We start from the raw sequence: 12,469 nt of genomic DNA on the forward strand, positions 1-12,469 counted from the left end.
TGTTCAGCCAATCGCTCAGACAAACAAGTTTGTTTCCATTTGCAGGAGATAATGCTGCCTGCTTCTTGTTTACAATGTCACCTGAAAATGAGAACAGGCATTCTCATGGCACAGTTGGAGTCGGCATCACAAGATATTTACATGCCAGATGTGCTAAAGATTCACGTGTCCCTTCATGCTTCAACTACCATTCCAGGGGACATGCGTCCATGCTGATGATGGGTTCTGCTCAATAACCATCTAGAGCAGTGTGGATCGATGCATGTTCACTTTCATTATCTGAATCAGATACCACAAGCAGAAGGTTGGTTTTCTTTTTTGGTGGTTCGGGTTCTGTACTTTCCGCATCGGAGTGTTGCTCTTTTAAGACATCTGAAAGCATTCTCCACACCTTGTCTCTCTCAGATTTTGGAAGGCACTTCAGATTCTTAAACCTTGGGTTGAGTGCTGTAGCTATCTTTAGAAATCTCACATTGGTACCTTCTTTGCGTTTTGTCAAATCTGCAGTGAAAGTGTTCTTAAAATGAACAACATGTGCTGGATCATCATCTGAGACTACTATAACATGAAATATATGGCAGAATGCAGGTAAAACAGCAGGGGACATACAGTTCTCCCCCCAAGGCGTTCAGTCACAAATTTAATTAACGCATATTTTTTTAATAAGCGTCATCAGCATGGAAGCATGTCCTCTGGAATGGTGGCTGAAGCATGAAGGGACACATGAATCTTTAGCACATCTGGCATGTAAATACCTTGCAATGCCGGCTACAAAAGTGCTATGCGAACGTCTGTTCTCACTTTCAGATGACATTGTAAATAAGAAGTGGGCAGCATTATCTCCTGTAAATGTAAACAAACAAAATGTTTGTCTTAGAGATTGGCTGAACAAGAAGTAGGACTGAGTGGACTTGCAGGCTCTAAAATTTTACATTGTTTTATTTTTGAGTGCAGTTATGTAAGAAAAAAAAATCTACATTTGTAAGTTGCACTTTCACAACAAAGATTGCACTACAGTACTTGTCTGAGGTGAACTGAAAAATACTATTTCTTTTGTTAATCATTCTTGTAGTGCAAATATTTGTAATAAAAATAATACACACTTTGATTTCAATTACAACACAGAATACAATATACACCTCTACCCCGATATAACGCTATCCTCGGGAGCCAAAAAATCTTACTGCGTTAGAGGTGAAACCACGTTATATTGAACTTGCTTTGATCTGCCGGAGTGTGCAGCCCCGCCCCCCCGCGGAGCACTGCTTAACTGCATTATATCCGAATTTGTGTTATATCGGGTCGCGTTAAATCGGGGTAGAGGTGTATATGAAAGTGTAGAAAAACTTCCAAAATATTTAATAAATTTCAATTGGTATTCTATTGTTTAACAGTGCGATTAATCGACAGCCCTAAACTAAACTTTATTGTATTTTTAAAAATCTTTTTAGATTTAGAAGAGCATAGGAATGTAAGTAGTATACCATCTTCCATGTATTTATTATTTTATTATTGTTAATACTAATTTACCAAGGAAGGATGTGTAATAAATTCTGCATATTGTGTCAAGACAGCATTATCTGTGTAAGTAATTAGGGAAGCACTATGTCTTACTTGAATGGCTATATAGAAACTGACCATTAAACAGGCATCTGTTTTGCTATGATTATATTTGTCTACACATAAGGATAATGGCTACATTGAAATTTATATTATGTTTTTTTAATAAAAATGCATTTAGTTCCTATTAAATATGAATAGTTTTGCAACAGCAATACAAAAAAAATCCAACTAGTGTATTCTACTTATTTACAGACTAAGTGCAATGTGGGTGGATGCAATATGACTCAATCCTGACCTAGAGGATTGTTCAGTCTCTCTGCTCATTAACCAGAGGCTGCCCATGCTGTCACAATGCGTTCACGTTGTGTACAAATGTGGTGACTTAGTTATGGAGACTTTTCTCTGGAGGCCATGTAAACATAACCTAGTGAGGGGCACGTGATTTTTAAAAAAAATGCATGACACCTCTAATAGTATTGTCAGATTCTGGTTGCCTCTTAACCTAATAGGCAAGGTAAGTTATTTTTGCTTGCTTGTTTTTTACTGAATTGATTTAAATAATCTGTCACCTGAGAATTTAATACCTTACGCACTAGAATTTTTTAATGTAATCAAAATAGTTTAAAATATTTGGAATATTTTAATTAGTAATTTTGGAAACAGCATTAAGAAAAAAATCTACTTGCCTGAAGTCCCTTGACAAGTCTGTTAGCCAGCTCAATTGTTTTGTTTGTTCGGTTCACATCTTCTTGACATCGGACTTTTTTTGCTATTGCTTTTTCAAATGAAGCCGTGAGTTTGCATAGATTGCTATCCAGCTCCTGCACAACAGAGTCAGATATAGGTTTTGTAACCTCAGCCATTTTTTCTGTACTTTAATAATATTTTACATGTATATAATGACGTTCATTCTGAAGGATGTGGTCTTTAAAGCAGGAACTGTGTCTTCCTATATGCCTATGGAGCTCCTGGCAGATTTTGTGTGCTGTGTGTGCACGCACACACACACACACACAAATTCCAGAGGGTCTTATTAAGCATACATTGGCAGACATAGATCACTAGGTAAGTGAAGAGTACACTGCAACACAGTGTGATAGGTGGGGTAAGTCTGAAGTTACATTGTTTTAAAAGGAGTCAGGTTTCTGCTTTAATATGATGAGGATGAGTATTATGGTAAGGCATAAAGGTCCCAACCAAGATTGGGACTCCATTGTACTAGACACCATACAAACACATAGCAAGAAATAATCCCTGCTCCAAAGATCTTACAATCAAAACAGACAGAAAAAGGATGTGGGAAAGGGATTGTAATCATCCCCATTTTACAGAAGGACATCAGGGCACAGGGACATCAAGTGACTTGCCCCCTGTCACACAGGAAGTCTGTAGTGGATGCGGGAAGGGAATGCAGATCTCAAGTCCAGTCCAGTGCTTTAACCAAAAGGCCACCATGATTCTTCCTCTCTGTTGGTTGTTATACATGAGAATCCTAGGTCTCTTCTAACCTGGAAGATCCTATGATTAACTGAAGAACTAGTAGTATCACAAGAGACTGAAAGGTGGGCAAATGAGAGGGGAAAAGATTTTTAGACAAGGATGTTCAAAACTATTTCTATTCTTCCCTCTTTAACTGAAATTTCTGAGAAACACTTGGAGAATTTGTTTTATTAATTATTATTATTAAAGATTCATCAGCCCAACTCTTCCATTAAAGCTGAAGAAATCTCTCAATAATCCTTGAAAGTTTCCAACAAGTCCAAAAAGCTAGGGAAGACCCGACATTTTCCCTACTTCTACAACCAAAAATTAAAAGCCACCTTCTGTTTATGACTAAGGCTGTGAGTCTTTCACAGAGGTCATGGAAGTCACAGATTCTGTGACTTTCCGGGACCTCCGTGACTTCTGCAGCGGCTGTTGTGGCTGACCCCAGGGCCGCCCGAGCAGCTGGGGTGACCCCGGGGCCAGCCACACTAGCTGCTGCTTGGACGGCCCCAGGCAGCTGGTCCTGGGAGCAGCAGTGGCACCCCTGGGCCACCTCCTCCTGGAGGAGGAGCAGCAACGCTGCCCGCCCCCCCCCCCGAGGAACAGCAGCGATGGCCAGAGCATCCCTCTCCCCCACAGAACAAGCAGCGTCTGCTGGAGCGCCCTCCCTCCCCCAGCACCCAAGATTTAGTCTGTGGTATTTTTAGTAAAAGTCATGGACAGGTCACTGTCCGTGACTTTGTTTATTGCCCGTGACCTGCCCATGACTTTTACTAAAAATACCCATGACTAAATTGTAGCCTTATTTATGACAAAGAATCAAAAAAGGACACAAACACATTCTTCTCCTTTCGCAGGTCACCTTTAACAATCATTATTAATAGAAGGTTGAAAAAAAAAGTCCAATGTATTTATCATAGATTTAGTTTCTCCATCTCCCAGGCATCCTCTCCCCTATACTTCCAAAGGGAAATTAATACTTCCTAGCACAGTAAAAAAATAAAAAGATAAATGAGTGAAGAAACATGAAAGAAAGATGGCATCAAAGTTAGATGCCTGAATGGCAGACATGTCATGTAAGATTTAAAAAAAAGGAACCAGCTTGGAGAGTCTCATTTTTGCATATGAACATCCAGGTGAGGCATTTCAAGAACAGAGTAAAAAAGACTTTTGAAAGAAAGCAGTTGCAGAGAGGTCTTCTGAAGCCATTTTGCTGTCCCAAAGCGGTTTCAGACACTGCTTAGCTAACTTCTGCCTTGCACAAAAATAACTCCATCTCAGAGGTACTAGAAGGTACTACGGGGGGGGGGGGATCGATTTAAGATACGCAAATTCAGCTACCCGAGAGGTCGATTTCTACCCGCTGGGTAGTGTAGACCCAGCCAAAGAGTACACAGTTCCACAACAGAATGATTTCCTGGGAAGAAAAGTTTTAGATTAGAATTACCCAGATCAGTAGTTTGGATAGGCAAATTCATGGGAGTGAAAACAGACAATCAGGAAAATTTCAAAGAATTCAAGCAGTACAATGAGAACAATAAAATGTTGGAAAGAAGGGAACAGCTGGAATGCCAGGTTAGATCCTGATATGTAAGGGTGATTTGTATTGGCTGCCTCATTACCCACAAGATTTCTATTTTGTTTATGGAGGTGTTTATGATGATGATTTTAAGCCTGGAAATTAAAGATGACCCCTTTTGTGTGACAAAATCCTCTGAGGGCTTCCAAAGGGACACTTGAGAAAGATGGAATGTTAAACTGTGATCCTATCAGATTTAATGGACTGTGAGTGAGTACTGAATGCAGCAAATAGTAAGAAGAGTCTAACATACAAAGCTAAAAACATTTTTCTTTCATGTCTGTGGAGAATGATGGAGATATCTGTATTATCTTTTATGAATACCATGTCTCTCAAAAAGAACAAGGAGTACTTGTGGCATCTTAGAGACTAACAAATTTATTTGAGCATAAGCTTTCGTGGGCTAAAACCCACTTCATCAGATGCATGCAGTGGAAAATACAGTAGGAAGATATATATATATATATATATATATACATATACACACACACAGAGGACATGAAAAATGGGTGTTGCCATACTAACTATAACAAGAGTAATCAATTAAGGTGGCTATAATTTTTTCCCCCTACTGTTACTCACGCCTTTTTGTCAACTGTTGGAAATGGGCCACTCTGATTATCACTACAAATTTTTTCTTTCTCCTGCTGATAACTGCCCACCTTAATTGATTACTCTCATTATAGTTAGTATGGCAACACCCATTTTTTCATGTCCTCTGTGTATATATATATCTTCCTACTGTATTTTCCACTGCATGCATCTGATGAAGTGAGTTTTAGCCCACAAAAGCTTAAGCTCAAATAAATTTATTAGTCTCTAAGGTGCCACAAGTACTCCTCATTCTTTTTGCTGATACAGACTAACACGGCTACTACTCTGAAATATGTATCTCAGTTTACCTGCTTGATATTATCCTGCCTGACTGCATAGAGTACAATCAAAGGAGACTGTTAAGGGGAACAAACAGGAAGCAAAACAATGACAAAGATCAGGTACCACCAGTGAGAATACAAAGGGTCCTCATGGAAACAATGCAGGAGCTATTTATTGAGGAATGCCCACCTGCCTAGTTCCAGTCAGACCAGGTTATTTTTTCCCAAGCCTAGGATCAAAGTGGCACTAAACCATTAAAGACACAATGGCCCAAGGAGGCAACACTGTGTTAAACTGTTTCAACACAACACAAAGAGCGGAGACTATCTAGAAAAGACATTAAAATGTTTCAATTAGTACTAAATAGCAGATGCTCTTAATGATTTTAGTAATAAAATAAAAACAATAGAAATTTTCAACTATTATATTATGATATCAGTAGTATCATTGCATAATATGACATGTCATTAAGGAATATAAAAAGAAAAAGAAAAAAGTATATGAAATATAAAATTCCAACAAATTTCCAAAACAAAAGTTTTTAGAATTTTCATTTCATGGGAAATTTCAAGAATGGAATGAAAACAAAACTTTGAAATGTCAAAATTTCCCACATAACAGAAATTCCAAGTCTTAACCAGCTCTAGTGAGGAGTTGCCACAGAGACACACAGAGAATGCCCCCAAACCTGGAATGGGGGTCTGGGTGAATAGAACTTACCCAAAACTTGCAAGGAAATAAAAAAAAGTTTAGGTATAAGACAGGCATATAGGCCTTCTGTAGTTTTATCCCTCTGCACTCTGCTTGTTATGTACCTTTGGGTGAATAAATAATGCTTTGTTTAGAACAGTGGTTTTCAACCTTTTTTCATTTGTGGACCCATTAAAAATTTTGCATGGAGGTACAGACCCCTTTGAAAATCTTAGACATAGTCTGTTGACTCTCAGGGTTTCGTGGACCACAGGTTGAAAACCACTGGCTTAGAAGCAGCTCTTGAGTCAGCTGCTGGTTTTAAATCAGCTGCTGGTTACAGGCTCCTGGAGGAAGATGGATTACAGGTGCCAAACACAGCTGGGTCTGTCCTGTTATCACAGTTGGTAAACAGAGGAGCTGCAGCCCAGAGATCCACTCTTAGAGTGGTAGGACTGCGTGGTTCTACCCAGAAAGGGGTGAAGGTAGTGAAACCTGTCACCAAAGAGATGCACTTGACAGGAGCTAAAAGGGGGTCTAAAGCACAGCTCACCCTGTAACCACCATACTGTGAGGATCTGGGGAGCCAGAACCTAGGCCTGTGGGTCCATGAGCAATTGCCACATCCATGCTGCCACCCAACAGCTCTGGCAGAGCAGTGATTGATGGGCTGTGAGCCTTGTGAGGCCAAGCACCACTGGATGTCCTTCCAGAGAGGCCCTGGCTAGAGGAGCCTACCACATTCCCATATTGGCCCAGGTACACTATTTAAGACCTAGGGAAAACATCTGGAGGCCGTCTGTGCATCAAGGCAGACCACTGACCTGCTGTGTAGATACACCCGGCCTTGTTACAGCTCAATGTTGCTCCTGCCTTCCCTAACTCCAGGTAACTCAGTTCTGGCCCTTGGCTTGTGTATCCTGGCTCTGATCACTAGGCTTGACTGCTCCTGCCCCAATTCCTGACAGATATTGACCAGGGCCCATTTACAGAGGCCAGCAACTGGGAATTTAGCATCATAAAGACAGAACACAGTCAGGAGTTTCCTTTTTTTTTTTTCCTGGAGAAGTGCTAATTACAGTATTGCCAACCTCAAAAAATAAAAAATCATGAGATTTTCCCCAAACATTCATGAAATTTAAAAACCCCCCAAACATTATATTGTGTTTTATTTTGGGTCTGTCTTTTCCACTCCCCCTGCCCATCCCTAGTGTGTGTGAGAGAGAGACAGTTAGTGTTTCCCACTCTCCCACATTTATTGGGTAAGGAGATTTTTCACCCCCCCCTTCTGCCCATCCCCATCCCTGCAATTAATTCTGCCCCCCAACCTCCAAATCAATCCTGTCCCCACATCAGTTCAGCTGCCCCAACAGCCCCCACCATACATCAGTTCAGCACCTACCCTCCATCTATTCAGCCCCCCCAGCCTTCCAGGATGGTGGGGAGCAGCTCTGGGGTTCTTCACTCCCTCTGCCTCTTCCCAGGCCAGGGGATGCAGAAGCAACAGTGCCACCCTGTCCCTGTTGCTCACAGAAGAAAAGGGAAAAAGAGGAAATGGAGCCATCTTGAACCACTGGGTTCTGTAGCTCCCTCCTGTTCCCTCCCTTCCTTCCTGTGAGGGTAGATTCAGGTTGCTGAGAGGAGGGGAAGGGGAAGAGAGCTCTCTTCCTGCAGCAGCTGGGATTGGCTGCCTGCCCCATTTACCCACCAGCTGGGGCTAAGCAACCAATCAGAAGGGGTTTGCTGCCTGGCAGTGCTCAAATTGGTTAGAAGACTGGAGCTTCTCACATTATTGAAAGACCGGACTCCAGTCCCCGCCAAAATCCTGTCACTCATGAAAAAATCACGAGAATTGGCAATATTGCAATTATACATACATTTTCCTGAACAAAAATCATCGAAGAGTGAAAGCAGTGCCTGTCATGCAGAAAGTACTGATGAATCTGGCCAGTGATCTTCCTCTAAGAACAATCTATCTCAATTTCTTGCTTCTATGGCATTTTCTGATCGGGATGCATTTTTAGCTTCATGACCTTCAACACACCTAAAGTAAACTGCTATTATAATACAATACACTTCCTGTCAGCTACACCAATGTTTGTATAACTATAGTTATATAGAGCTTTTCATCCTAAATCACTTTAAATTCTATGGGATCATACACACTCATTTTTAAACACTTATTACTGAGCAAAGCATGTACTACTATGAATGTTGCCCTGGAATCTCTGTCAGACCAGTGGTCTCCAAACTTTTTTGATCGTGCACGCACCCCCTGCTCCCGGCTGAACTGCCGAGGAAGGGGAAAAAAAAATCAGCGCTGCTCTGGCGGCGCTCCTCCTGCTGCGCACCCCAAAGGATCCTCTTGCACACCCCCTGGGGTACACGCACCCCACTTTGGAGACCACTGTGTTAGATAACTGATGGTAGCAAGCACTTGCATTCAGTAGTAAATGCTAGCCGGATTAGGCCCTTAGATTGTAATCTCTTTAAGGTAAGAAATGTATTTTACACCATTATAAAGTGATGGATAAATTTGTGGTGTTATGCAAACAATTTTAAAGATGAATAATAAAAACATATCTCCCATCCAAATATCAACCTAGCTCGACCCTGCCTAGGCTGAGCTCTAATACACACCGTATTATCTCTGTGTGTGTATAAACAATTTACACAAGGGTTTTTAGCATATAGTCTTACTTTGGTGCTTCTGGTATAGTATGCCCCCAACACTATTGAAATAATGGACTATAATGTCTTTACAGTGGGGTTGCCGAGTCATGCTGGGTCAAATATTTATCAGTTAATTTTTTTTAAATGGAATTGTTTTCTATTTATTGTATCTCCTAATATGGGCCCTGATTCCCCCATACATTTACTTCAGAGTATAGTACCTAGTATCATAAGTGGTCCCATTAAAAATATTGGGAACCATCACTGAAGTGAGTGTTTGCAGGCTTGGGCATGTGCATGTAAACCCAGCCTTAAAGGTTTTACACTCAGAAGAAATCTGTGCACTTAATTTTTCTTTTAGTAATTTTAATTGGTGTTAAAACACCACAAATATTTAAACAATGTACAGCATTTGCACCAGTAGGTATATCTGTCATTAAAAAAAAAAAACTACAATAAATCATTATGATATTGTTTGCACTTGACAAGGATTTTAATTTGTCATTTTACAATATATTGTAGAAGGCATTAAAAGTGAAAGGTGAAGCTCATAGTGTCACCTAAGCTGACTATATATTATTGATTAATGACTAACGGCTGCAATGATTATTAATCATTATAGAAAACTGCTATCTACAAAAAAATTCTATTTGAAAAATATTTACAGCTTTCTCTGCTGGCCAATAAAAAGGTACTGGGACATAGGGCAGGGAGCCATTTGGAAATCCATGAGTCTAGTCTACAGACAGAACTCACTAATGACACTCTGCCTTTAACTCTATTATTCTTCAAAAGACTAGGATGGGGAACAGGAGTGCATTGAAGGATAGAGGTCAGTGAATGGATGGACTAATGTTTGGATAGCTGTAGGAAAAATGTAAATGCCTACTTCAGTATGCCTACTTCAGAATCAAGAGATTCTTGACAGAAAAGTAACTCTCACCATTCTTATCCCATTTATATAAAGAGGAAGACTAGGCAGTTAATTACATCGTAGTAAAGTTTTACATTGTTTTATTTGTGAACACAGTTATTTTTGTACATAATTCTACATTTGTAAATTCAACTTTCATGATCAAGAGATAGCATTACAGTACTTATATGAGGTGAACTGAATTTTTGTTTTTGTTTTTTACACTGTAAATATTTGTAATAAAAAATAAATATAAAGTGAGCACTGTACACGTTGTATTTCTGTGCTGTAATTGACATTAATATATTTGAAAATGTAGTAAACATCCAAAAATATTTAAATTAAATGGTATTCTATTAAAAACAATGAGGAGTCCTTGTGGCACCTTAGAGACTAACAAATTTATTTATTTGTTAGTCTCTAAGGTGCCACAAGGACTCCTCGTTGTTTTTGCTGATACAGACTAACATGGCTACCCCTCTGAAACCTGGTATTCTATTGTTGTTTAACAGCGCGATTAATCACAATTAATTTTTCTAATAGTTTGACAGCCCTAGTTTTAACTGTATTTTTTTAAAGAAATTTTTATTTTTATATAGTTGACAATCCTTGAAAGGTATTTGTTTGTATACGTTTCTTGGTGATTTAGACTGCAGTGTTATAATGACTTTAATCTTTTTAAGCCTTATACAATACTGTCAGATGAGCACAAAGTTTTAATTAAAATGTTTCAATTATTTCAGTAACAGATATTATTTCCTTTAAATGGACAATTCAAATACATTGCAGTAACAGCCAAGTGGTATCTTTCCTTTATCTAGTGCTACATTACAATAAGTGAATTATTGTGAGCCCATTTCGAAATCTGATAATGCCATATCGCTTCACGATGCCTTTTTGAGTGTATTTGTAATTTATACAAATGAGCTACTTAAGTCAGATTACTCATGTAAAACAGCAAAACACACTGGGAAGGAGTCCCTTTTTCCTATAGTTTGCTGAAAAAGATAAGGCATTTGGATAAACTACAAGATTTTTTCCACTGGCCTATGAACAAACCACCCCATAATAGAAGCTGACGGGATGTGGGCTGCAAGAAGCAAACATGGAGTTCTCCAGCTCAACAGGAGATCTTGCAGTACTCATGACTCCCTTACTCTAAGGGAATTGCCACATTAAATCAAACCAATGGTCCATCTAGTTCAGCATCCTGTCACCGAATGAGTCACAGGAAGGTAAGAAACTCCTTAGTTTCTTATGGCATAGCCTGCCCCCAAAGAAAGTTTCTTCCTAATTCTCAATAGTTCAAGGTTGCATTAAGGCCTGAAGCAGAGAGGATTATTTCTCTTCCAAAACTCTTGTTCATTTCTAATATTTGTTATAAAAACTCTGGATATTCTTGTTAACCATACAAAGGTCTAATTCCTCTTTGAATCCTGTTCAGCTCTTGGACTCAATGACATGCACTAGCTCAGGGGTCGGGAACCTCTGGCACGCGGCTCGCCAGGGTAAGCACCCTGGCGGGCCGGGCCAGTTTACCTGCCGCATTGGCAGGTTCAGCCGATCGTCACTCCCACTGGCCACGGTTCACTGTCTCAGACCAATGGGGGCTACAGGAAGCGGCAAGGGCCAAGGGATGTGCTGGTTGCAGCTTCCCGCAGCCCCCATTAGCCTGGAGCGGCGAACCGTGGCCAGTGGGAGCCGCGATCGGCCGAACTTGCCGACGTGGCAGGTAAACAAACTGGCCCGGCCCGCCAGGGTGCTTACCCTGGTGAGCCGCGTGCCAGAGGTTGCTGACCCCTGCACTAGCTCAACTACAAGATACAGACTTGATGCAAAAATTACTGGGTGAAATACAATGGCCTGTATTATGCAGGAGATTAGACTAGATCATCATAACAATCCCGTTTGGCCTTGAAAAAAAAATCTATTACTGTCTTGTGGCAAGGAGTTCCACAGGTTAAATATGCATTGCATGGAAAGTATTTTCTTTGAAATTTGCCACATTTCAATTTCATTTACTCTCTCTGTTCTTGTGTTACATAACAGAGTGAATAGAAGTTCCTAAATTAACTTCTCTATGCTATTTATTTTATACATTTATATGTCCCCTCTTATTTGCCTTTTCTCTAAGGTAAACAATTCCACTCTTTCAATCTTTCTTCATATGAGACTTTTTCCATGCCCTTAATTATTCTCTGAACCCCCTCTAATTCTGCAAGATCCTTTTTTGAGATGAGGTGACCAATACTACAGTGTTCCAAAAGAGGCCATACCCATTCATTTATATAATGGTGCTGTATTTTCTGCATTGTTCTCTCTTCCATTTTATAGCCAAGGATAAAAGATATTGGGTATATTTCGAATACAGATGTGAAATATAAGTATTAATTAATATTTTAATATAGGGCATACATGACTCAGGCCTGTAAGATATTTAGCTTAGCCAAACAGGGCTTCAGACTGAAGAATGGGTTGACATGACTAGCTAACTGATAAATAACCTCGTGCTGGAAATTGTGCTGTTATAGTAAATGTGTTAAGTGCTACTGTCTGGGGAAAAATGTATTGCGATGTACCAGATAAAACCAGTTAAAGCTGGTTGTAACATTTTGGGAATTTTTGCAGACATAGGGTGTCAGCAATGTGGTAACAACCAGTTATTATGGTGATTGAGGGATGTAAATGTT

The 12,469-nt window shown here is 39.9% G+C and overlaps 1 protein-coding gene across 2 annotated transcripts in view; it reads right to left on the reverse strand.

Moving 5' to 3' along the window:
* The window catches only part of LOC128832660 (dynein axonemal heavy chain 11-like), a 161,042-nt gene that overhangs the window by 61,505 nt on the left and 87,068 nt on the right, over positions 1 to 12,469 (reverse strand). The window contains exon 9 of one of the 2 annotated variants that reach the window (XM_054020210.1): positions 2,250 to 2,384. The exons of the other annotated variant lie outside the window; for it this stretch is intronic. Coding sequence (XP_053876185.1) covers positions 2,250 to 2,384 — 135 coding nt within the window. The remainder of the gene's footprint in view (positions 1 to 2,249; positions 2,385 to 12,469) is intronic. 2 annotated transcript variants of the gene reach the window in all.

This window comes from Malaclemys terrapin, chromosome 2, assembly GCF_027887155.1.
Source record: "Malaclemys terrapin pileata isolate rMalTer1 chromosome 2, rMalTer1.hap1, whole genome shotgun sequence".
Lineage (NCBI taxonomy): Eukaryota > Metazoa > Chordata > Testudines > Emydidae > Malaclemys > Malaclemys terrapin.